Source organism: Penicillium daleae (assembly GCF_028827525.1).
Source record: "Penicillium daleae strain IBT 16125 chromosome Unknown utg000006l_segment0_segment0, whole genome shotgun sequence".
Classification (NCBI taxonomy): domain Eukaryota; kingdom Fungi; phylum Ascomycota; class Eurotiomycetes; order Eurotiales; family Aspergillaceae; genus Penicillium; species Penicillium daleae.
The window spans coordinates 3,319,794-3,345,054 of record NW_026623154.1 but is presented as its reverse complement, the minus strand read 5'-3'; the positions used below and the strand labels follow the sequence as shown (position 1 = coordinate 3,345,054).

General features: G+C 51.5%; 10 protein-coding genes across 10 annotated transcripts; 6 read left to right on the top strand and 4 right to left on the bottom strand.

Moving 5' to 3' along the window:
* Positions 1–174: 174 nt before the first annotated feature.
* On the bottom strand, positions 175–1,856 carry N7458_006899 (Set1-mediated histone H3-K4 methylation subunit Swd1; the record flags this gene model as incomplete). Its single annotated transcript, XM_056910281.1, has 5 exons — positions 175–1,240; positions 1,308–1,448; positions 1,507–1,595; positions 1,667–1,728; positions 1,787–1,856. 5 exons carry the CDS (start codon positions 1,854–1,856, stop codon positions 175–177), a joined length of 1,428 nt encoding a protein of 475 aa, XP_056765985.1.
* An 826-nt stretch (positions 1,857–2,682) lies between these two features.
* On the top strand, positions 2,683–8,183 carry N7458_006898 (DNA-directed RNA polymerase II core subunit RPO21; the record flags this gene model as incomplete). The annotated part of the gene is made up of 5 exons (XM_056910280.1): positions 2,683–2,811; positions 2,901–3,057; positions 3,147–3,217; positions 3,282–8,107; positions 8,165–8,183. The coding sequence occupies 5 exons, from the start codon at positions 2,683–2,685 to the stop codon at positions 8,181–8,183; spliced, it is 5,202 nt and encodes a 1,733-aa protein (XP_056765984.1).
* Positions 8,184–9,044: 861 nt separating this feature from the next.
* N7458_006897 (ubiquitin ligase complex subunit HRD3) lies at positions 9,045–11,778 on the top strand (the record flags this gene model as incomplete). The annotated part of the gene is made up of 5 exons (XM_056910279.1): positions 9,045–9,081; positions 9,149–9,283; positions 9,366–9,846; positions 9,905–11,292; positions 11,369–11,778. 5 exons carry the CDS (start codon positions 9,045–9,047, stop codon positions 11,776–11,778), a joined length of 2,451 nt encoding a protein of 816 aa, XP_056765983.1.
* Positions 11,779–11,959: 181 nt separating this feature from the next.
* Positions 11,960–12,694, top strand: N7458_006896 (putative DNA repair protein Dds20/Mei5; the record flags this gene model as incomplete). Its single annotated transcript, XM_056910278.1, has 1 exon — positions 11,960–12,694. The coding sequence occupies one exon, from the start codon at positions 11,960–11,962 to the stop codon at positions 12,692–12,694; it is 735 nt and encodes a 244-aa protein (XP_056765982.1).
* Positions 12,695–13,108: 414 nt separating this feature from the next.
* Positions 13,109–15,099, top strand: N7458_006895 (uncharacterized protein; the record flags this gene model as incomplete). Its single annotated transcript, XM_056910277.1, has 3 exons — positions 13,109–14,176; positions 14,238–14,645; positions 14,701–15,099. 3 exons carry the CDS (start codon positions 13,109–13,111, stop codon positions 15,097–15,099), a joined length of 1,875 nt encoding a protein of 624 aa, XP_056765981.1.
* A 67-nt stretch (positions 15,100–15,166) lies between these two features.
* Positions 15,167–17,194, bottom strand: N7458_006894 (Amidase; the record flags this gene model as incomplete). Its single annotated transcript, XM_056910276.1, has 1 exon — positions 15,167–17,194. One exon carries the CDS (start codon positions 17,192–17,194, stop codon positions 15,167–15,169), a length of 2,028 nt encoding a protein of 675 aa, XP_056765980.1.
* A 405-nt stretch (positions 17,195–17,599) lies between these two features.
* N7458_006893 (putative MFS allantoate transporter) lies at positions 17,600–19,323 on the top strand (the record flags this gene model as incomplete). The annotated part of the gene is made up of 3 exons (XM_056910275.1): positions 17,600–17,783; positions 17,938–18,222; positions 18,284–19,323. 3 exons carry the CDS (start codon positions 17,600–17,602, stop codon positions 19,321–19,323), a joined length of 1,509 nt encoding a protein of 502 aa, XP_056765979.1.
* A 687-nt stretch (positions 19,324–20,010) lies between these two features.
* On the top strand, positions 20,011–21,405 carry N7458_006892 (uncharacterized protein; the record flags this gene model as incomplete). Its single annotated transcript, XM_056910274.1, has 1 exon — positions 20,011–21,405. One exon carries the CDS (start codon positions 20,011–20,013, stop codon positions 21,403–21,405), a length of 1,395 nt encoding a protein of 464 aa, XP_056765978.1.
* Positions 21,406–21,821: 416 nt separating this feature from the next.
* N7458_006891 (uncharacterized protein) lies at positions 21,822–23,159 on the bottom strand (the record flags this gene model as incomplete). Its single annotated transcript, XM_056910273.1, has 1 exon — positions 21,822–23,159. One exon carries the CDS (start codon positions 23,157–23,159, stop codon positions 21,822–21,824), a length of 1,338 nt encoding a protein of 445 aa, XP_056765977.1.
* Positions 23,160–23,887: 728 nt separating this feature from the next.
* On the bottom strand, positions 23,888–25,235 carry N7458_006890 (FAD-dependent oxidoreductase; the record flags this gene model as incomplete). Its single annotated transcript, XM_056910272.1, has 3 exons — positions 23,888–24,153; positions 24,214–24,942; positions 25,001–25,235. The coding sequence occupies 3 exons, from the start codon at positions 25,233–25,235 to the stop codon at positions 23,888–23,890; spliced, it is 1,230 nt and encodes a 409-aa protein (XP_056765976.1).
* Between the last annotated feature and the right edge of the window lie 26 nt (positions 25,236–25,261).

Sequence of the window (25,261 nt, the reverse complement as noted above, 5' to 3'; positions counted from 1 at the left end):
GGCAAAATACTGCCGCATCATAGAAGGAATCAGAGTAAGACAGCCAAAGCCTACCAAAACGCCTTTCCAAACCCGTACATTTCAAACGCCATTCATATGCAAATGATGTTGTCTAGTCTGCCCAAGACTGGACGGATGACCTGATAGAAGATGGACAACAGTTGAAACCGCTTTTCATCGCCTGCGGTTCCTGCCTGCGCCACGAGCGACGCCATTGGCACCGGATTTGGAGTCCTTGTCGGCATCTCCGTCGCCGGGAGAGCGGCGGCGCATAGTACCCGGTCCTACTGCTATAATATCCTCGCCACTTTCGCTATCCGAAATATCTAGAAGGACTGGGACGCTGAAAACACCAGTCTGTTCTGCGTCGATGGTGTTTTCGGCACGATCCAAAGTGATCACGTCGGGCTCTTCATCCTCGAGGTCGAGTCGCCGTTGATGCACCTGCTCGGCAGGGTGGACGTCGAACTCATCTTCGCGCTCCACGTACTCGACGTTCTCTTCAACCTCGCCGAAATCTGGAGCCAGCGCAGACCATTTTTGAGGACTAATGATCGACCATGTATAGATGCAGCCAGACTCCAGACCACAAGCGACCACCATGGGACGAGAGGGGTGCCATTCAACCACGCCGAGCTCCTCGCGTGGACCCTCGAGGATCTTGACGAGAGAGCCGTGGCTGCGTTCCCAGACGTAGATATCCGGATTCATGAATGTGGTTGCGGTCACAAATTCGCCAGTTGAAGAGAACGTGACGTGATTCCAGCTTAATCTGTTGACAACATCTTGGAATTTGTGCTCGACTTGTAGCTTGATAGCGGAGGGTTCGAAATCTATACCCAACTGGGAGAGGTCGGGCATGAGGACGGTGCGAATGACACGGTCTGAGCTGTTCACCAGTAGGTCACGCCCGTTGTTGGCAAGGCGGGCGAGGATAACAACTCCATTGCAAAGACGCATGGAATGGATCGTCGTGCATGTTTCCGTCTCAATGATGTTGATCCAGCCCTTGGAGGTGCCAGCGATAATGTGATTGCCGAATGCTGTGAATATGGTGACGCAGGTCGAGTGCTTCGCATCTTGGGCTGCTTGTTTAGCGGCGACAGCAGGGTCGACTTCTTCTCCGTTCGTGGGTTGAGGGCGGAGGGTGCGGGACGGGATAATTCGCTTGATTGGGTTTGGCGAGGAAATGTCGACGAGGACGGGTTGGTCTTCGAATAGGGAAGCCACAAAGAGGAGACTTATAGTACACAAAGGCGATTAGCTCAAACGTATCTCCAGACATACTTGGGGAGGTAAGGCCACACTGGTTGAATGGATGTAACTCCGCAATGTAGACTGGTGCTTCGAATCTGACTGTGCGCACGCGCGAGCCATCCTTCAAGTCCCACAATATACACTTCCAATCCTGTGAGGATGTAAGAAGGTACCGACCATCTCGAGACCAACTAGTGACCGATAACCATTAGTCTCGTTCTTGTTTGCGGGGAGAATTGCCATGCATACCTGAGAGACTGGATCTGCCGGGTGTGACCTTGCAACTTACGCGCGACTCCATTGGTCTCAATGTCAAAAATCACGACGGTACCATCCACCTGATGTATAGTAGTCAGCTTCCACAGCCCCTTCTTTGCTCCGCATATCCAAATTGCGAGGGTGTACGAACTCGGCCGGATGCTAGATAGTCGCCAGTATGGTTGAATCGGAGACAGGTCGCATGGCCACTTCCTAGACGGCAGTTAGAGCATGTAACAAACATACACAGGTAGAAGAATAGCCCACATACGTAACTTCTCTGTCAGGTTGTCTGGATAGTCCTGCGCCAGGACGAACGGGTCAACAAGCGACAAATTCATGGCGGCTAGTCGGCGCAATGTAGAGTTAATCGCCAATGATCAAGATCCCCTAGGCCTGAAATCAAGGCCAGGAAGCTGGTGGCTCGAACATCCAGCACACAGTGGAGTCCAATGCACGCGAAGTCGAGGCCGATAGGACCCAGCAATACTGACGGGGCGGTGTTTTCCAGCGCATCTTTCCGCCGTTGCAGATTCACGGCGAACGGAGTGGAATCAAAGGCGGTGAGACATGGCCGTATATACCGCACCCTGTTGGTGCCTCAGAGTCCAGGACGGTTGCCTGCAGATGGCCTTCTGCCGCCACTCACCGCCCGCCTCTACGGCACACTATAGACACCCTCTGGCGCGCTAAGTGAGCAGAGGGAAAACTCGAGCCCCATCAACGGGTGAGGCAACCTTCACCATCTCCCCTTCACCCTCCCCGACACGCTCTCCTCATCACCCCCCCATCTAAGAATATCGCGTTCTCCATCGTGATATTTCTTCTGGAGACTATCTACACGCGATCACTAGCGACACTTCCCTTCTCCCTCTCCTTTCCAAGGGCTTCGTGACGTCCGGGGACTCCAGGTCGCCGGCGCCCTCGTGGCAAGGGCTGCCAAAGGCCTCAGCCGGCCAGCTGCTTCCACACCACCTTCGTTTCATCGTCGCCTCGTGTGATCCTGACGTTTGGTCATCGACTCAGCCTGTCTCTTCAGTTTCTGCGCCTTAACGAGCTCCAGATCCCTCGTTTTTCCCCAGTTCCGCGTTTGAGGTTCTCTCCCCCCCGGACCCGTCTCGACTTCCATAATCCGACCAGCTTTTCGCGCATCGAACTACCGCCATCATGTCTAACGTTCACTTCCCTTACTCCAAGGCGCCTTTGCGCACCATCAAGGAGATTCAGTTTGGTCTCTTCGCCCCCGAAGAGATCAAGCGCATGAGTGTGGTCCATGTGGAATATCCCGAGACGATGGTATGTCCACATCTCACTGCTGATCTATCAAGAAACCCATCAAACAACCGCTTGCGACTGATCTCTCTAACTTTTCTCACTTGATACAGGATGAGCAACGTCAGCGGCCTCGAACCAAGGGTGTGAATGACCCCCGACTCGGCACCATTGACCGCCAGTTCAACTGCGAGACCTGCGAAGAGGGACCCAAAGAATGCCCTGGGCACTTCGGTCACATCGAACTGGCATCTCCAGTCTTCCACATCGGTGAGTGACTCCGCGCTGTGATCACTTCGGGACTCGCGGCAGTCTTTCATCTTTCATTCATTATTACTGACTTTTCCTTTCTTACAAAGGTTTCGTGACCAAGATCAAGAAGCTGTTGGAGACCGTTTGCCACAACTGTGGAAAGATCAAAGTTGGAGCGGTTAGTCATCCCTCATGGGATGGCAAATCTTCTGACCTTTTCGTGCTGACATTCTTGACTTCAGGATAACCCGAAGTTTTTGGAGGCCATCCGCCTCCGAGACCCGAAACGCCGCTTCGATGCGATCTGGCGAGCTTCCAAGGATATCAACATTTGCGAAACCGACCCGTCCCCCGATGATGAAGAATCGCAGAAGGAGGGAAAGAAGCGCTACTTTCACGGTGGATGTGGTAACGCCCAGCCTACCGTGCGCAAGGAAGGTATTACTCTTGTGGGTACCTGGAAGCCTAGCAAGAGCATGATGGAGGACGACATTACTGCACAGCCTGAGAAGAAGGTTATCTCTCCTGCGATGGCCTTGAACATCTTCCGCAATATTTCCCACGAAGACGTTCGTATCATGGGTCTGAGCAATGACTATGCCCGTCCCGAATGGATGATCCTTACCGTTCTCCCCGTCCCGCCTCCAACTGTTCGCCCCAGTGTTCTGATGGGAGCTACCAGTGGCTCCCGTGGTGAGGATGATCTGACATACAAGTTGGCCGAAATCGTGCGCGCCAATCAAAATGTCCAGCGATGCGAGCAGGAAGGTGCCCCAGAGCACGTCATTCGTGAGTTCGAATCACTGCTGCAGTACCACATTGCCACATACATGGACAACGATATTGCGGGTCAGCCCAAGGCTATGCAGAAGGGAAACCGTCCAGTGAAGGCGCTGCGCAGCCGTCTGAAGGGTAAAGAGGGTCGCTTGCGTCAGAATCTGATGGGCAAGCGTGTAGACTTCTCAGCCCGTACCGTTATTACAGGTGATCCTAACCTGTCTCTTGACGAAGTCGGTGTGCCATTTTCGACGGCTAAGATCTTGACCTACCCCGAGGTGGTGACTCCGTACAACATCGAAAAGCTGCAACAGTTGGTCTCCAACGGCCCCAACGTTCATCCTGGTGCCCGGTACATTGTTCGAGACACTGGCGAGCGAATCGATCTTCGCCACGCCAAGCGCGCTGGTAATCAGCAGCTCTTGTACGGCTGGAAAGTTGAACGCCATCTCGCCGACGGTGATGTTATCCTTTTCAACCGACAGCCTTCTCTGCACAAGGAAAGTATGATGGGTCACCGTGTCCGCGTCATGCCCTTCTCAACGTTCCGCCTGAACTTGTCGGTCACTACGCCCTACAACGCCGATTTCGACGGTGACGAAATGAACTTGCACGTTCCGCAGAGCGAGGAGTCGCGTGCAGAACTGGCCGAGCTTGCTCTCGTCCCGAAGAACATTGTGTCTCCCCAGCGTAACGGCCCTCTCATGGGTATCGTCCAGGACACGCTGTGCGGTATTTACAAAATCTGCCGTCGCGATGTCTTCCTCACAAAGGATCAAGTCATGAACCTTCTGCTTTGGGTTCCGAACTGGGACGGTGTCATTCCCCCTCCTGCGATCATGAAGCCTCGTCCACGCTGGACTGGTAAGCAGATGATTAGCATGGCTTTCCCCTCTGGTCTCAACCTTGTCCGTGTTGACAAGGATAGCGCGCCTCTGTCGGAGAAGTTCAGCCCTCTTAATGACGGTGGCCTGCTCATTCAGGGTGGACAGTTGCTGTATGGTATGCTTTCGAAGAAGACCGTCGGCGCCAGTGGCGGCGGTGTGATTCACATCATCTTCAACGAGTACGGGCCTGACACCGCAGTCAGTTTCTTCAATGGCGCCCAAACCATTGTCAACTACTGGCTGCTTCACAATGGTTTCAGCATCGGTATCGGTGATACGATTCCCGATCGCAAGACCATTGAAAAGATCGAGGAGGCTGTCCGCGAACGCAAGCAGGAGGTCAAGGAGATCACTGCTAGTGCTACAGATAATACTCTTGAGGCGCTGCCCGGTATGAATGTTCGTGAAACTTTCGAGAGCAAGGTCTCCCGCGCTCTGAACAACGCTCGTGATGAGGCTGGTGCTGCCACCGAGAAAGGTTTGAAGGATTTGAACAATGCTATTCAGATGGCCCGTTCTGGATCCAAGGGTTCGACCATCAACATTTCCCAGATGACTGCTGTCGTGGGTCAGCAATCCGTGGAAGGCAAGCGAATTCCATTCGGATTTGCGTACCGCACTCTGCCTCATTTCACCAAGGATGACTACTCTCCCGAGTCCCGTGGCTTCGTCGAGAACTCTTATCTGCGTGGTCTGACTGCTACCGAGTTCTTCTTCCACGCCATGGCTGGTCGTGAGGGTTTGATTGATACCGCTGTCAAGACTGCCGAAACTGGTTACATTCAGCGTAAGCTGGTCAAAGCCCTGGAAGAAGTTATGGTCAAGTACGACGGTACTGTCCGTAACTCCTTGGGTGATATCATCCAGTTCATCTATGGAGAAGACGGCTTGGATGGTGTTCACATTGAGAACCAACCCGTCGACATTATTCGCTGCTCCGACGAGAAGATGCGTCAGCGCTTCCGCGTTGATGTCATGGACAGCGAGATGTCTCTTGGCCCCGAGGTGTTGGAGCAGGCCAACGAGATCGCGGGTGATATCGAGGTCCAGCGCTACTTTGACGAAGAGTGGGAAGCCCTGCTCGAGTCTCGCGCATTCCTTCGTACTGTGGCCAAAGAGGATGAGGAGATGATGCAGCTCCCTATCAACGTGCGCAGAATTCTGGAAATGGCTCGGTCGACATTCCGCATCCGCGAGGGCACTATCAGCGATCTTCACCCTGCAGAGGTTATCCCTCAAGTACAGGCTCTGCTTGACCGTCTGGTCGTCGTTCGCGGTGACGATCCCATCTCAAAAGAAGCTGATTACAACTCGACCCTCCTGTTCAAGGCGCAGCTTCGCTCTCGCCTCGCTTTCAAGCGACTGGTTACGGAATACTCGCTCAATAAGCTTGCATTCCAGCACGTTCTCGGCGCCATTGAGAATCGTTTCGCTCGCGCTGCGGCTAACCCTGGTGAGATGGTCGGTGTTCTTGCAGCACAAAGTATTGGAGAGCCCGCCACCCAGATGACACTCAACACGTTCCACTTCGCGGGTGTGTCGTCGAAGAACGTCACTCTGGGAGTGCCTCGTCTGAAGGAAATTCTCAATGTGGCAACCAACATCAAGACTCCGTCCATGACTGTCTACCAGGAAGGTGATAACACTTACGAGAAGGAGGGTGCCAAGCAGTTGCGAAGTCTTGTCGAGCACACCAGCTTGCGATCAGTCACCGAGGCCACCGAGATCTACTACGATCCGGACATCCAGTCTACTGTCATTGAGAACGATCGTGATATGGTCGAGTCATACTTCATCATTCCCGAGGATGTGGAAGGCGACCTGGCCAACCAGTCGAAGTGGCTGCTTCGCATTGTTCTCAGCAGACCCAAGCTTCTCGATAAGGGACTTACTGTCCAGGATGTTGCTGAGAAGATCAAGAAGGCGTACAAGGACGACATTGCTGTCATTTTCAGTGATAACAACGCCGACGAACAGGTCATCCGTATCCGTCAAGTCCAAAGTCACAAGGATGATGATGACGATGACGACATTGAGTACGACGTGACTCTCAAGAAGCTCGAACAGCATCTGCTCGACACACTTACTCTTCGTGGTGTGCCTGGTGTGGAGCGTGCCTTCATCAACGAGAGAAGCAAGGTCCGCGTTACGGAGGATGGTGCTCTACTGATGAGCAAGACCGACCCTCTTTGCAAGGACTGGGTTCTGGAGACCAGTGGCTCTCATCTTGCGCCGGTCCTCGCCATTCCTGGTGTTGACGCTACTCGTACCTACTCTAACCAGTTCATCGAGATTTTCGAGGTCTTTGGAATTGAGGCTGCCCGCACTGCTGTGCTTCGTGAGTTGACCCAGGTGTTGGCCTTTGACGGTTCCTATGTCAATCACCGTCACTTGGCCCTCCTGGTCGATGTCATGACTGTCCGCGGTTACTTGACTCCCGTCACTCGTCATGGTATTAACCGTGCCGACAATGGCGCTCTGATGCGTTGTTCGTTCGAGGAGACAGTCGAGATTTTGTTGGAGGCTGCCGCTTTCGGCGAGCTCGACGACTGCCGTGGCGTGTCGGAGAACCTGATTCTTGGACAGATGGCCCCCGCTGGAACGGGAGAGTTCGATGTTTACCTAGATCAGAACCTGCTCAACACGGTCGTTTCGAACAATGCCCGCTTCGCTCTCATGGGCGGTGTTGGTGCAAAGGACGCGATTCTTTCCGACGGTGCGGCCACTCAGTACGATAGTGGATCGCCTATGGCCAGCTCTCCGTACATGGTCGACTCGGACCCCGACGCAACTTTCTCGCCTATCCGACAGGGCGGCGCCGAGTCGCCTGGAGGCCTCTCCAAGTACCAGCCCTCCGATGGCTACGGTGGATTCAGTCCTGGTGCCCGCAGCCCCGGCCAGGTCTATTCCCCGACCAGCCCCTTCAATACCAGCATGGCATCTCCCAGCTGGTCGCCCTCCTCGACTGCTTATTCTCCCACGTCTCCTGGTATTAGCAGCCCTGGTTTCACGTCTCCTCGCATGTCGCCAACTTCGCCATCGAGCCCGCAATTCGTGATCACGTCTCCGGCTTACTCGCCGTCGTCACCTGCGGGGGCGTCTCCATCGTATTCTCCTACTTCACCCACGTACAGCCCGTCGTCACCCAATTTCAGCCCGGCCTCACCAGCCTTCAGCCTGACATCCCCCGAGTACAGCCCTACCAGTCCTGCTCTCGGTGGTGGCCGGCACCTGTCTCCCACTTCTCCTGCCTCTCCAACCTCCCCCAAGTGGAGTCCCACTTCTCCTTCTTGGTCTCCCCCGCAACCTGAGGCATACTCGCCGACGTCTCCCAAATTCTCTGGCTCTCCGACGTCGCCTGCGGCTGCTTACAGCCCGAGCTCGCCGGAATTCCACAGCCCGACGTAAGTCCATCTTGCAAGACATGACAGGAAGAACCTTGACTAACGTGCCCTTGATAGGTCTCCCCGCCAGAAGTGAGGACAGACACGGTTTGCCTAGCTTTGGCTCGTGCTGCACCACTGTATTATCACCAAAACGTTCCGATAAACTACAAAAAAGAGTTATCTCACAGCTGACAACTCGGAATTGGATGTTCATCTTTTCTGCTTCACTGGGCGGCTCGCCCGTCGCCCATTCGACTGTATCTGTTTTCTTAGCAATGCTGGTGAGCCCTTCGCTGGGCTTTCTTATTTTCATGCTTTTTCTTCCTGCCCCTTTCTCTACGATGCCCCAGATCCAGCTGTCATTGCCGTTTCCGAAATTGAGAACGACTTTGTTACTCCCCCTTTTCGCAGGTGGCTATGGATGTGTTTCCAAGTGTTTCTCGGGACGGGGCCTAGATCTTAGCTGATCTCGGGTACCTCCCATGGAGAAATCCCACACGGGTTTCGAATTCGTGGTAGGGAATACGCTGAGGCTGCCCAAATGTTTTCCCTTTTTCTTTTTGCATGAAGAGCGCACTGGGGGTTCTGTATTTGATTTGATTTTCTCCCATGCTGTACACAGACTCTAGGGAGTTGAATAAAAGGATTTTAATGATAAACAGCTAAACAGTAGTAGTTGTAAATCGTTCAATGGCCCTGAAATTGTATTAAGCTCAGCGCGCCCATGCTCAATCTCGTCATTTCAGTCCAGTTGTACTCCGTAGTTGTTGGATATAGATTAAAGGCGGTGATTGGCTGTCGGCAGAATGAAGCTCCGCGGTTTAGCCAAGTGGCCCGTTGGAAACTACATCACCAAGCGCTTTGCGTTCCAACTGTCTCGTATCCTCTTTCCGCCCCCCAACGGAGTCGCAATGCGATTCTTCCAATCCCTGAACTCTCATATATCACAGGCATCATGAGGACGCCGTTGATCTCCTTTCTGCCGGCCCTGCGTGAGTTCCCCTCGCTCTCCACTTCTCGTTTCCGGGGTTGTCAGTCGGTGCTGACTCCGCTTCTAAGTGCTTCTACAGACATGCGCAGCCGGGCCGACCCAAGCTCCCTTGGGCGAAACCTCGTCCACAGATGTCGTGGGAAATAACGAGAAGCAAGAGTTCTTGTTTACGGAGCCGGAACCAGAGCCAAGGCCAGTTAGTCGTGAGTTTCGCCCGATAGAACCGTCGCACGTGCAGCTTCAGGCATCGCGGTAATACTAACCTCACTCGCTTTACTGTGGCAGAGCGAGTTCAAAATGCTTGGAAGATACTTCGAGCAGCAAAACCGGCCGTTCTCAGCGTCGACAAGCCCAACGGAATCGTTGGGTACACACTACATTACGGTCGCGAGGCCTTTCGGTTACTGTTCTTGAACGGACCAGCCCCTGATAAAGCTGAAAGGAAGCTCAGCCCATTGGTCGCACAGGCGGTTGAAGAGCTCAAGGCGGCAGCGGATGAAGATGGAGACTCGGATGCTATGTTCCTTCTCGCGGAAATGAACTTTTATGGCAACTTCACGCACCCGCGCAATTTCAGCGCGGCATTCCAGTGGTACAATGACTTAGCCTGGTTGACAGGAAACAGCACAGCACAGTCTATGGTCGGATTCATGTACGCGACGGGTATCGGTGATGCTGTCGAACGCGATCAGGCGAAAGCGTTGATGTACCACGAATTCGCTGCGGAGGGAGGAAACACCCGATCGGAGATGACGCTTGCATATCGGTACCATACAGGCATTGGGACCCCGAAGAACTGCGAACATGCAGTCTTCTACTACAAGAGGGTCGCTGACAAGGCAATTGAATATTATCGGTCTGGTCCACCTGGCGGTCATGCCATGGTCAGGGGAGTCTTACCGCTGGGCGGATGAGGAGGGTGGTGTTTATGGAGAAGGTGCTAGCGTATCGAGCTCTGGGCACAATGCACGGGATCCTAGTCACGCCGCTACCGAGGCCAGCGTTGAAGATGTCCTTGAGTACCTTGACCTCATGTCTCGCAAAGGCGAACTCAAGGCCACGTTCACTCTAGGCAAGATGAACTACGACGGAGCGCATGGATTGCCTCGAAGCTTCAAGAAAGCCATGAAGTATTTTAGAGCGGTGACCAAGCGTTACTGGAACGCGGATGGCTCGTTCGTCCCAAATCCTTCCCCGGGGCTTGACAAGTTGGCCGCCAAAGCAGCAGGACATATTGGATTGATGTTCCTGCGCGGAGAGGGCGTTGAACAGAACTTGGGACACGCCTTAACTTGGTTCCGGCGGGGTGTGAAGAATGGGGATGCTCTTTGCCAGCATGAGATGGGACTGATGTACCTCCACGGATATGGAGTGCCTCAGGATGCCTACAAAGCGGCTTCATATTTCAAGACTGCAGCAGAGCAAGATATCCCGGGCGCCGAGACTCGACTTGGCGCGCTTTTTCTGGACCAAGGAGACGTTGCGGCCGCATCTCGATATTTCGAGCTCGCGGCGCGTTGGGGATGGATGGAGGCGTACTACTACCTCGCGGAGATGGCCAACTTTGGTGTCGGCAGACAGCCACACTGTGGTGTTGCTGTGGCCTATTATAAGATGGTTGCTGAGAAGGCAGAAGTAGTTCATTCAGCCTTCACCGAGGCGAACGAGGCATACGAAAATGGCGACAAGGAGCGTGCTCTCATCCCGACCATGATGGCTGCTGAGCAGGGGTACGAGCATGCACAAGCCAACGTGGCATATCTTCTCGACGAACAACGCTCATTGTTCTCCCTGAGCCGCATCTTGCCCTGGGTCAAGAAGACTCGGACGAAGCTGCTACGCAATACGGCCTTGGCTCTGATCTATTGGACTAGGTCAGCTAAGCAGTCCAACATTGACTCTTTGATTAAGATGGGCGACTACTACTTGCGAGGAACCGGCACACTGGTTGATGCTGAGAAGGCCTCAACCTGTTATCACAATGCGGCCGAAGCGCATCACAGTGCACAGGCATACTGGAACCTAGGTTGGATGCATGAGAACGGTGTTGCCGTGGCACAAGATTTCCACATGGCGAAACGATACTATGATCTTGCTCTGGTAACTAATCGTGAGGCGTACCTGCCCGTGAAACTCAGCCTTCTGAAGCTGCGGGCCCGGGGATACTGGAACCGCATAACCAACGGAGATATCAATCCCATCCGCGATGAAGGTAAGCCTATGTAACCCAGAGGAAGAGAATGCTTCTTTTCAACCTTACGCGATCTTTGACTAATTTCCCATATCAGATACGAGACCTCGCCGTACCTTCAAAGAATGGATTACGGCTTTCATTGAAAATGACGCTGCCGATTATTACAACGAGCTCTACGAAGCTCGCGAAGACGATGAGGACTTCATGGGCTCGGTCCAGACAGATCAAGGTGACGGATATTATGACGACCTGGATCTTGATATTGACGATAGCGTCCTCGAGGGCCTTCTTATCGTCGGGCTGGCCGCGACGCTTCTCGTGCTCGTATACATCCGCCAGCAACAGCAGCGGAACCGGCAGAACGCGAACGCGGCCAACCAGGGTGGTGATGCCAATGGCAACGCAAACGCTAATGCAAATGCGAACAACAATGATCGTGGCTTCTTCCCTCAGCCTGGCGACCCGGAATTCGCGCAGTGGGTGGCAGGTGGAGTGGGCCATTGATGAAAGACTCTGTAATGTATGGATTTTAAGTGTAGATAAATGTCAGCTGCATTGCATCTTATCGATAAGACATCTGAACTTGCTCTTCTTCCTCATTCTCATCCTCGTCCTCCGTAATCCCTCAGTATCGGGTTTCCACTCCCTGTTACTCTCACTCGTGCCTCCTTTAGTTCACCTCGCAATGGGAGATAATCACCCTCCAAGCAAGCGACGTCGCTTAGACGCAACCACCGCTCTTTCAAGACCTTTCAAGTCTCCGCTGCGCAAACCCGTGCCGGTCGAGGATGAGTCTCCAACATCACCCCTCACCCCTGACGCGGCTGAAATCGCCCAAGACGAGACTTGTACACCTAAAGATCTTACTCAAAGGGCTGATTACCCTACATTATCACCGCTGTTATCGCAGGCCACGCGCACAATGAGACCTACGCATCACTCTGCATTTGCCACGCCAACGCAGTCGCCTCTTGCAGACCCGGAGCTCTTGCGCTTACAGAAGCAAGAGCGTGCGCTACAATCCCGGCTTGCAGGTCTACGCGAAGAGCTCAACGTCGCAAAACAAGCACTACGCGTCGAGTCCTCAAATAAAGGTGCGGAGCTTGAGGGATTGATCACAAAGTGGCGTCATGCGAGCCAGGAAGCCGCCGACGAGGTTTTTTCTGGTGCCCAGGAACGAGTGACTATGATGGGTGGTCTGACAGCGTGGAGAGAGCGTTCGAAACGTGATGCCTTTCAGTGGAACCACGAGGAGGAGGAAGAGAAGGAACATGTGGATGAGTGCGAAGATGTTAATCGGGAGCTAGGCGACGTATTTGTGAAGAAGAAGAATGGCTCCAAGGTACAGGAGGAAGAGTCTCATGACGAGGTAATCATGGAGCTATTTCGACACTCTGATATGTGGATGTACAGGAACTGACTAGCGATCACAGGACTTTACTATGGATTTCATGCTCAAGACGCTGAATATCGATCCCAAAATCATCGGCTATGATTCGGCCATGGGCAAGTGGATCCGGGGTTGAGATGAAGGGGAATGCCGAGAGTAATAAGCGCAACGGGACTATAGGGTATATCGGTGTATCGATTATCGTGGAAAATATATCTTACTCCATTAGTGCGTGAGTCTTCAAGTTCGTATCTCATGAATTTTCATTGCCACTCATAATATATGCTATCTCAAACTTTTGCTGGTCCATCAAGCTATCAGTCATGTCGGCCTCGGAAGGCTCCCGAAACCTTCTTATCAATGACAAGGATATCAAGCCGGTTCCATCTCCGCTTTCCCCCGCACTCTTAACACTTCTCCTTCCTCGCCTCTCCCAACACCCGCATGTCGCGCCCATTCAAACCACGAGATATCGCCTGTGCCCGCTGTTTCCGTCTGAAGCGCAAATGTGATCATGTCAAGCCAACCTGCGGTGAATGCCGCCGTAAAGGCGCAGAGTGCCTGCCTGCTAGATCGCGCAAGTCGGGAGATAACATCACCGTCCCGGTCGCATACCTGAAGGACCTCGAAAGGAGGGTAGCCGAGTTGGAAGGCTCATACCCAGGGGCAAGCACTAGTGTGGAGCTATGCGATGCAGGCGTCCAGACTGATTTTGTGGAGAATGGGAGCAATGACGTGGATATAGCACCGACTAGGCAGTCGCCATTTTGGACCAATGGGGTAGATGAGAGCCAAGCGCTGGTACTTTCGTCTGCTCTGCAACCGCAAGGCCTAGTTTCTCGACTGTCGCCGTTCTCGCCGTCTTCGCTCACGGATTCCATCTTCCAATTGAATGATGAAACCCTTGATTTCCTTCGCCTCGATAAACCATCTTTCCCCCTGGTTGGCGAGGACTCCATATGGCTCACAGAGCTCTACACAAATATATACTTTTCAATATCACACCGCGAGTGGCCATTCCTCAATGAGTCTGCTTGGAAGATATGGCATCGTGAGGAAGGCGTAACGGGACAGGAAGAGTGGCGATTTTTCTTTCTCCGGATGGTGTATGCCATTGGAGCGTCACTCTGCAGCACAATGCACCGAGACCCAGCGCATTTGATTCGCTCAAAGGAACTCTATGCCTCTGCAATGAACTATTATCCTCATGTTGTGGGACATCCGTCAATGGTTCTACAAGTTCAAGCATCCCTGCTGCTGATCGTCTATGCATTGCATTCTCCGTCGTCAGAGGAGATTGCCACGACTGTCTCCTCAATATTACCATTCTGTACCGCTGCAATCACGCATCTTCGAAAGTATGTTCGGATTGCCCGGGACGACGAAACGGCCGCCGCTTCTGGCGAGGTCATGTCAGAGAACATGTTCATCGCTTGTTACATGCTGAACGAGGTGATTGCGTCCGGATGGGACAGGCCCGTGTCTCCTTCCTATCGAATAGTGGATGATGATGTAAGGAACCCGCGATCACGGTTGATAGTCTAATTACAAAAACTCACTGACAACAACTCAGCTTTGCATTCTAGGAGACACGATTCAACCACCTAGCAATGCAAATCCCGCACTGGGCCACCTATTCCGACTGCGAAAAATTCAAAATAACATTAGGAGATCCCTTGAGCGATCCCGTTGGCGGTATTCTGAAGAAAAAGATGCTTTCAGCTCGTCACTCAAGTCTGCCCTAGATATTTGGAGACAGGATATACCCCGCTACGGAACCTCGAATGTTTCTAGTGGGTTCTATCACCCAAGTTGGATGACGAAGTTATATGATTATAGTATTCTCATCTTGATGGAAGAGAAGCGGAATTTCCTTGACCACGAGGGAACAGAAGAGATCTTCTCTGCGGTTGTGGAAGTCTGTCTGCAGTTCCGTCGATTACAGGAAGAGGGGCATGTGATGTGCTTTACTTGGTCTGCGGTAAGCTGCCCCCGACTGGTATATCTCGAAGCAAAGATGACTGACGTTTGTATAGCTCGTGTTCCAATTTAGAGCTGCTATCATGCTTCTCTACTTAATCTGGGCAACAAGACCAATTATGGACAACCTGATCTTACAAGGTCAAAATTCCTATGATTCACCAGAAGCAATCAACGCCTGTCTAAAAAACTTTGCTTGTTTCTCCGAACGCTGGGAAGATGCCACACCATACTACAAACTGTTCCAATTCTTGTACCAGAAGATCCTGCAGACTACTGTGACATCTGCAGTGCAGATGGATCCTCCTGGCTTGGCAGAAGCAGAGGCCCACTTGGACCAGCTAAAGAAGAAGTATCTACACCGTGCTATTTTGGGGATGATAGAAGATATGATGTATGGGGGATTTGTACAGTATGAAGCAATACCGGACGCTTTGGTGACCAAGATATTGTGAATGATGTGATGATATGAAAACACGACTATGTACATGACATGATATAGAATACATGAAGACAAAGATGTTACAAGAGAATCATTTGCCCAGCTGTTGCACAGCCACCGGCATGTGCCGTGATAACGATAATTGTCTGGCTTAACGCTGGGCTCTTCCACATCTCCCACGGGCTATCCCGCTCAGAAACCGAGTATGATGTTGCGAGAGACCACTTGCCATTCTCTACGATGGCATCACATGAATCTCCATTGACGTAGCACGTCAAATTCACGGGGCTATCACCAGATGCACGTACGGATCCTTGGATCCGAACGAGCACCTTCGAGTCATGGACCTCCTTAGCCTGCTCTTCCACCACGAGTTCTAGAGAGGTTTGGGGCGTTTTATCGACCAAAATCCGATCAGAGGACAACATTGGCACACCATATGGCTGAACCCGGAGCTTGGTTGCCATCTCAAAGGCATAGCCGTACCGTAGCAAATCGACGTCCTCATACGCTTTGGTCGCAAAAGTGAGGTTTACTGGCATTTTTGTATCCTCCATCACACCCATTGGGACCGAAATCGTGGGAACACCTAGGTGACGAATTGGTCTATTGCCATTGGAGTATTTAACGCCGTTGCTCCAGGCGAAATGAGATGCTTCTTCATCCCTATCAGCATTCGCGGTGCCCACATCGCCATTCGCGGGGAACACCACAGCATCGAGGCCAAGTTTATCCATCCAATTCTCGAAAGTTTCTTTCCGGGCAATTTCAAGCGCAAAAATTGCCTGCTTCATTCCTGGGATCTCGAATATGGACGCTGGCTTTGTCTGCGGGTAAGCTACAATCTCGCCCCAGCGTGGTTTGTTGGCAGCCTCTGGGTTACCAAGTAGGGAGCCTGGAGCCAGAGGAAAGATCGTTGCAGGATCAACAACCGTCAGAGACGCGAGATCTTTCTGGTCGTTCGAGACAAGGAAATCATCCCAAGCATGGGAGACAACCTCACATCGTTCTTTGGCTGACCAGCCTTCTGGCAGATTTGCAACGGTCACTAATTGACCCGAGGCCGCATTGGATTCGTAGATTGTCACAAGAGGAAAGTCGGTCTCTACCACTTCCGCGCCGCAAGCTTCCAGAGCCTTTTTTGCTTCTTGCCAGAGCTTAATGATAGAGGATCGTGTTTTGACCTTGCTAACAGGTGAAATGGAGGAGTCGTCTCCTCCCATGTACATAGAAGGCACACCAATGCGCTTACCCTTCAAAGACGACCCATCCTTGAGGGTCTTGAAAGACTCCGGGCGGATATTTTCCATCGAGGGAAGTTGAACAAATGGCTGCTCATTGAAGAAGTCGCCCACTGGTGCTGGATCAGAAACACCCAGGACGTCAAGCACCTGGAATAGATCCTCCACAGTCCTGGTGTGTGGAACCAATACATCACAGGTCGGATAGAGAGGAAACACACCCCGAAGTGGGAGAAGTCCCTTGGACGGTGTGTACGCAACGATAGCATTATTGGATGCAGGCGAACGGCCAGAAGAGACAGTCTCGGTTCCCAGAGAAAATGCACAGAAGTTTGCAGCTGTAGCCACAGCAGAGCCATTCGACGAGCCCGATGCATAAGCCGCTGCTAAGTAATCGCTGTTATAAGGGCTCTCGGCACGTCCCCAGACTCCACGCTGCATCCCACCGTACGCCATGGCAGGCATGTTGGTCCGCCCAAGAAGGACAGCGCCAGCATTCCGGAGAATCTGCACGCATGCCGCGTCTTCATTTGCAATAAGTTTCTCAAAGGCAGGCGATCCGTTGGCGACTGTCATGCCTTTGACTTTGATGTTGTCTTTCACCAGATAAGGAATTCCTTCTAGAGGTCGCGGTGGTAGTCCCGCCGCACGCCTGGCATCAGATGCGGCAGCTTCGTCAAAGATGGATGGGTTTAGAATTGGAATGGCACTGAGCTTTGGTCCGTTGGCATCATAGACACTAATACGTCGCAGATAGCGCGAGACCAAGTCCACGCTGGTGAGCCAGCCCGATGAGAGTGCATTCTGTAGTTCGGAGATACTAGCGTCGAGTAAAGCGAACTCTAGACCCGAGTCTAGTTGGGCCATGATGCCTTGAAGATGGTATTCTAGCTTCCTGATTCGTTGTGTTGCGTTGATTGGCAATTGACCACACTCAAGTGAATTCGTATCAGCTGCAGGAGAAGCCGATAGAGTTCCTGTTATCCTGCAATGATTTTATACAGACATGGCCGCAACCTGATTGTCCAGTGCGGAGATGGCGGAGTATTGTCCGCTAAACAAACTTTCTCCACTTCATCACTCACGGGCGGGCGATAGTCCGCCTGGGCGCCTATCGGTCTGCCAAGATAACAAGATCAACCTTATCTGCTTGGCAGCGATAATGACTGCTCTTGGCCTGCGGAGTAAAGATGCATTTAAAGAGGGGATACTAGCGGGGCAGGGGAGGTGAAGAATTTGGCATCATTTATCTCAGATATTGCCTTGTTCAATATGGACTCGAAGGAAGCTAACGTGCAACAACCGCCTGCAGTGGAAAAAGATGTCTCTCTCGGAGAGATCCGTGATATCGGGGCTGATCTATACGTCGAGGCCGATCAGTTGTCGACCGAAGAATTAGAGAGCGAAGGGGCTAAGGTCTTAAGAATTCTGGACTGGAGAATTATGCCAATTGTGAGTCGATAAAACTAACGAGCTTGCTAAACTTCTACGGTCATTTCCTGATGATTCTTAAGCTCTACGTGACTTATGTGATTCAATTCCTTGGTATGATATACCTGAACAACGGAGTCGTATTCGAAACTTGCGATTAACAATTCATGGCGACGCAGATAAATTATCTCTCAACTATGCTTCGGCGTACTCGCTCATTCCTGACCTTGGCCTGGAGGGCCAGCGCTACTCCTGGGTGGCTGCCATCTTCAACTTTGGCTATCTGTTCTGGGCTATCCCCGCAAACCTACTTATTCAGAAACTGCCTGTCGCCAAGTATATGGGAGGCATGATTCTCATCTGGAGTGTCATCGTGATCGCCCATATTGGAGCGAAGAACTATGCAGGCATTCTGGTACTGAGATTCCTCCTGGGTATGGCAGAGGCAGGCGTCAGTCCATGCAGTAAGTGCTATCGGCTAGGATTTACATATTATGAAAAGTCACATTCTCTAATGACAGATAGTGATGGTTATTACATCCATGTTCTACAAGCGCTCTGAACAGCCTCTTCGCATGGCCATCTGGTTGAGTGCCAACGGGATGGCGACCATGGTAGGAGCATTGCTCGGCTTCGGTCTCGGACACTCCCACAACACCGCTCTCCATAGCTGGCAACTCATTTTCCTGACTATTGGACTCCTTAACTTTGTCTGTGGAGGCGTATTCCTCGCATTCATGCCTGATTCGCCCGCTTCTGCGCCCTTCCTGACACATCGCCAGCGTGTCGTAGCTGTCAGGCGAGTCGCAGAGAATATGATTGGCGTGAAGACTCGACAGATAAAACTTGGACAGGCCGTGGAGAATCTATACGATATCAAAATACTTTGCTGTGCAGGTATCGGCATTGCTTGCGGGGTCATTAACGGTGGCGTTTCGAATTTCGCTTCATCGCTGATCAAAGGATTCGGTTTCAGTGGAATCAACGCTACACTCCTTCAATTACCAACGGGTGCCATTGAAGCAATAATAGTCCCGATATGCGGTCTCGTTGCAACATACGTTCCTAACTCACGCTGCATCGTTCTCGCCGTTGTGAGTGTCATTCCATTCGCCGGGCTACTGGGTATCCGCTTTACGAGCCTTGACCACCGGTGGACGCTTGTTGGATGCACCTGGCTTCAGTATATCATTGGTGCTCCGGTCATTGTTTCCTGGAACCTACTGTCTACCAATGTAGCAGGCCACACCAAACGAGCGGTCGCCAACGGAATATGGTTTACACTTTATGCCGCGGGGAATGTTGCTGGCGCAAATATCTTTTTCTCTCATGAAGCTCCGCGGTATTATTCTGCATTGACAGGCCTGCTGATTTGCTATGCTGGGATCATAGTTTTGTCAATCATGGCATACATGGCTATGCGATGGGAGAATATGCGAAGAGATGCTGCTGCGGCAGCAGCTGGGGAGGATACAACCTCCCATGAGACTCAGTCTCAAGCGATTGTAGATGGGTTCAAAGATATGACTGATATGGAGTCTAAGCACTTCAGATATGCACTCTGAGTAGTCTTGAAGGGGGGAGTAGGTAGACGGTCTTGGATTAGATCATAAATGCCACTATTCAATTTACACACAATAACCACAGGTTCTATGCTATGTCTCAGAGCCAAAATGAGTGCGTGCCAAAATTATCTCTAATCGTTATCTCGATGTAATTTTGAAATTCCTAGCTAACCATTTCTACCAGCTACATAATGTCGGTGCCTCAGGCAACAAGGCCGCGAGCCTTTCGAAATGTGGCGGGGGAGACTACTTCTTCCACCCATGCCTGTTCAGTCACGCTTTAGGTCCAACTGCATATCTCAATGTCCTTGACGCAGGCTTGAGATGGACATTGTGAAGCATGGGCGCTGAATTCCCAGGCAGCCGCCGTATCGGGGCTTCCAAATCAAGATCTGGGTGCAAAACTTGCAAGTGAGATGCTCCCCACCTACCCTTGGCCTTCGCCGCTAACCGCCAAACAGGATCCGGCGGGTCAAGTGCGGCGAGGAGAAGCCAATCTGTCATCGTTGCTCTAGTACGGGGCGAAAATGCCAGTACGAGGGCGATGAAACCTCCCCCAGAGGTCCAACCACCCCATCATCACTGGTACCTAGCCACGCGTTATCGTTATCGCCAAACCCAGGCCGGCGCGAGCGTCGTGCATTTGAGTATTACTTTCAACATGCCGCTCAATACCTCGCTGGCGGAATGGCCATCGATTTCTGGACGGGCGTTGTACCACAGATTTGCCGCACGGAGCCAGCTGTGTGGGACGCCATGATTGCGATCAGTGGCCTTTTTGAACACCCTGACCAATGCACTGATTTCACATTATTGAGGGCTCGTAGACTAAACTCGCACCATTTGAGCGAGTCTCAACACGAGGCCTTGGCATGGTACTCACGCTCAATATCCAGCATCCACTCTCAGATCGAGCGAGGAAAGGCAGACCCATACATTGCGATCATTAGTTGTGTGCTGTTTATCTGCATCGAGACTGTCCAAGGGCGTATGGAGGAGGCATTACAGCTATACAAGCAAGGTGTCAGCTTGATACTTGACTTGCGATCTCAAGTTACATTTGGAGGGGTGTCCGCGACAAAAGCTGCTCTTTTGGAACATACAATAATCCCGCTTTTCTTACGTTTGGGCACCGTCTCCCTGACGATTTCTGGAGTCCAACCTAGTCAGCTTTTTGCACTTGTTGAGAAAGAGACAAGCGCTTCTATGTTTACGTCAATCAGCTCAGCTCGATCTGCTATCACTGTTCTTTCTACGGATGTAATACTCTTCGAACGTGAAGCAAGGGTGCATCTGGACATTGTTGGAGGCGAAGCTTTCGTGAGTCGGGATATGCTTGAGAGAAAACAATCCCTCCAGACTCGACTCAATGACTGGATTTGCGCTTATAAAAGTTATTGCCAAATTGTTTCGGCTGAATCTTCGTCTTCATTGACTTTTGAGCCTCTTCTTCTTACATACCACGCTGCAGCATCTATCTCGCTCTCTGCATGTCTCACATCTTCAGAAGCCATCTATGATGCTCATATAGCAGATTTTGTGACCATCGTTGAACAGGCTGATCTGACGCTCAGCACCTCGGCTGGTCCCGATGGCTCGCAACCACCATTTACCTTTGAGATGGGCGTCGGCATTCCTCTCTTCCTTACAGCAATGAAATGTCGAGAGCCAATCTTACGACACCGAGCTCTGCGGCTATTGCGACAAGCTCCACCGATGCAAGGATTCTTCAAATGCACCCCAGTTGCGCTATTAGCAGGAAACCTCATGAAGCTTGAGGAAGGCTATGCTTGTATGATGCAAGAAGCGAAGTCAGAGGCACACTATTTTGATACTGCAAGGTCTATGATGGAGACTTTGTCCACGCAGACGCTACCGGGTCATATTCCTGAGGAGGCACGTGTATCCTTCTGTGGCGTTTTCAGACCTGCCAACGGCTTTCCTCCCGGTATCACCGAATGTGATGTCGCCAGATGGGGTCGTGGTCCAGATCAAATGTACTTGAATTATTTGAGACGATCCTTTGACGCGACAAGTAAGTCGTGGCAACAAGTTTCTGAAATCGTGCCACTAGAGGCCTGATATACAGTGCCGGTGAAGATACTGCAAAACCTTTTGCAAGAGCTATTTCCCTCAATGCTCCTCTTTGTACACGCTTGAAATATGCTATATTAAGTGTCTCTCACTGTGCTTGTGGGCGCTCCAATATCACCAGACTAGGCATGTCACCGAGCCATTGGTTGCGGGATAAGTGCATCGCTTCGTGTGAGCTTCCTTGAGGGATTTTGACTACGATGGTGTTTAATATTGGAAAGGGCAGATCGCCCCCTCCCAGGCTTACTTAGCACGCTAACGACGTGAGTCGACTGGGATGGCAGAACCTTCAATCAGCGAAGGCCGCAAATGAGAAGAAGCCACAAACTCTCATCAATGCATGCAGTACAAGCTGATTATATGCATTTTCGATTATGAAAACTCGAATTGAAACAAATTATAATCTATTTCTTGTCCTCGAAAAGAGCTTCTGATAGGGTAAAGCTCTTACTGAACTCAAGATGACCTTCCTTGAGCCTGCGTCCATTCGCGAATCTCACCCATAGATCCTTGAGGTCCGAGCCAAGCCGGGAGAGATGCTCTTCAGTATCCTTACCAGCAAGCATAGGGGCAGCTTTCCAGGATTCTCGCGTGCCCAGTACAAACGGGACGTCGATGCAGTGACATGCACCCAATGGGTTCTTTGTACCTGCCCAGTCAAATGTATAACTTGTTGATCTCCCACCGGCTTGGAGAACTTGCTGATGGAAGCGCTGAGATGGCCACTTGAAGTAGCTCTGTGTAATATACCAGGTTCCAAGAGCCTCCACATAGGGCCCGATTATAGGCAATTTGAGTAGATTCTGCGGTCCCATCATGCTGGCAAACGGGCGCCCATCGTGGCCAGTCCAGCCAATGAGAATAGGGATATCCTTCGCAGCCTCATAAACTTTTTGATCAAAGTCTTGCTCCGCTGGGAGGGGCGAGTATCCAAGAGCAGGGGCGAATAGCATGACTTGGGTCTGAACTGGATCCATTAAGAGCTGCCTCTGCACGCCAAGTAATTCATCGATGGTCATTTCCCTTGGGTCCTTTGTAAGAAGCTGCTCCGCTCTTTGCGTGAGCATAGGTACCGTAGGAGTTCGTTCTTTCAACTCTCGTAATGGTGGGCTGAGAAGAATGGCACGATGGAAAAGACCTTTAGTATTCTCCGAGGCCATCAAACAGACAATCGAATCCGCGCCTGCGGATTGACCGACCATTGTGACATTTCCCGGATTACCACCGAAGGCAGATATGTTGTCTTGGACCCATTGCAATGCAGCTCGCTGGTCTAACAGCCCAAGATTGGCGGGCGCAATGCCGTCTAAATGCAAGTATCCGAACACTCCCAATCGATAGGTGATGTTGAGACTGACTACCCCTCGTTTGGCGAGGTCAATCGGCTGATAGCAGTCCAGGTCTCCGCCGCCGGAGATATAGGCGCCACCGTGTAACCAAACCATGACGGGGGCGTTTGTGACATTCTTGGGCGCAATGATGGATACGCGCAGGCAGTCTTCGCTCAAGCTATGGCCCTTGGTCAATGGGCCCATGACAGACTCCAGCCGCGAAGGGAGCTGTGGGCATATTGGCGCGCGTTCTGTGCAGTTCAGGATCTCGGTCCAATTTTTGATCGGCCGTGGTGCTTCAAAGCGCTCAGCTTGGGCGTAAGGAATTCCCCGTGCGTGAATGAGGCTGTCATATGTCAAATTCGCTTTGATGGGGCCCCCAGGCAGTTGGATCGTTATTGTGCTGGCCATAGCGATATGGAGTTGTATGAAGAAGGAAACAGGTAGATCCAATGGGTATTTTGAGATCTTCAAAGACAATCCTGTCCTTTCAGATGGGCGAGATAAAAGAGAGAACTGGACCAGGGCCTCTTAGCAAAACGGCTGCTGGATCCGATGTTCGGATCATCCATGGTTGATTTGATCGGGGGGGGGGTGCTGGCGGGCTCTTCCGGGCGGGGAACGTTCCACTACCGGGAAGAAGTCGCCGATTGGAAGGTCGGCGAGTACGACTGATAAGCGCAGATTCCATGCGTCAACAATAACGATAGAGTTATCATTCTCCCCGTAAGATCATACAGAGACTGCCAATTGATTGCTGAGACTAAGATACGATGTTGGGCTGTGCGCACATCAAGTCGTCGTAGCATTGAAAGCAAATACGAATAATCTCCACTATGTAATTGTGCTCCTCTCGGATGACCTAGCATATTTTCCACAAGCAAATTTTATTGAACCAGGTTGGTTGCGGCTGTTTCACTTATGGTACATCCTGTCCTATTTGATCCAGCTAGTGCTAGGTAGAATATTTGATTAGCTTTGAAATACGGCCTTAGTCATGTCTGCAAATGAACAGTTTTGCCATCGTATTATTATTCAGCTACCTGTTGTTCATTACGGCCAGTTTATCCTGCTCAGCCGCCAAGGAAAGGCAAAATTGCTACTTGTTCAATCAAATGAATCATTATGATTCTATAACTTTAAATGTATGCTCTTGCTTGCTTTGCGAGTGCGTTGAAGCCAACCACCTGGAAAACTGGGCTGTCCACTTTGAGGGAATTGAGATCATGACAGTCGAGACAGGCGTGGCGGCTCATTATAACCGCGTCGTGAGTGCGACTTTTGACTTCCATCTGGTACTTGTCGAATGCTCGCTCTAGAGATTGTTTCCCATCTCTCCAAAGCACTAGCTCATCCCTTAGCCGTGCAGCATCGCATATACCATGGTTAGCCGCTTCGCCTCGATCTAAGTCCAGAATTAGCACAAAGTCCATCCGGAAGTGTCCGTAAGGTCAAGGTTACTTACACATTGTCATTGTGTGAGCCGCATCACCGAGGAGTGACACTCTTCCTCCAATCGAAGGCCAGTCCTGAGTAGGCCAGTCTTCTAACTTGATCTCAAGCATGGGACTGTCGTCTGGTATATCCAGAATAGCTTGACGCAGGCTGGGGAAGAAGCCGGTATCACTCACAGCCGCCTGCTTGACACGAGCCAGTTGGTCAGCCGGTGATTTTGGCAATGGACCGTTTCGATCGATAAGCCAGCTCATATTGAATTGACCCTCGTAGAACTCGTCTTCTGTCCCGGCACTCCCGTTGTTCTGGGGAGTCGACAGCATCGAGAAGAAGAGATAATACCCAGATCTTGGATGCGTCCCCTGCCAAAGCACAGGGTGAATGTCCCGAAATGGTTTCATCTTCTCGGGTGACAAGCGTAAGCTGATTCCCACAAATGCAACGGGCAGAGGATTCAGCTTGTAATTCTCTTCACCTAGCAGGAGCCGTTTCGTGCGACTATTCTTGCCATCCACAGCAAGAAGCATTGAGCCCTCTACTGTATATCCATCATCAAAATTGACCTGGACGCCGTACTCGGTAGGATTGAATCCTGTGAATCGCTTTCCCCAGTGGATGTCAAGTCCAGTACTAAGAAGTCGGCGAAAAGCTTTGCGGTTCAGCCGATAGTGGGTCGATGAGGGAAAGCGGTATTTGTCCTGGCCTGTCTCAAGGTCCAAAAAGCGATAGGAGTCATTTTCTAATGAACGAGTCGTCCGTCAGGAACAGTTGACTGGAAATTTGGAGATCAGCCCTACCTTTTCCACCCTCAGTGGGATCCACTTGAATGGACAAAAGTTGACTGAATACCTCTGGTGGCAGGCAAGACTCGAGGGCAGGCAGTGCCCAATGCATTGTAATGCCCCATCCAGCCGGGCGCTCTTCGAGACTGTTATCTCTGTCGTAGATTTCGAAATCAAATCCATGCTTTTTCAGTCCCTGTGCTAAAGTCAAGCCCACAAGGCCTGCTCCAATAATGATGATGGGCGCCATATCTTTGACTATCCTGTTGGAGGTAT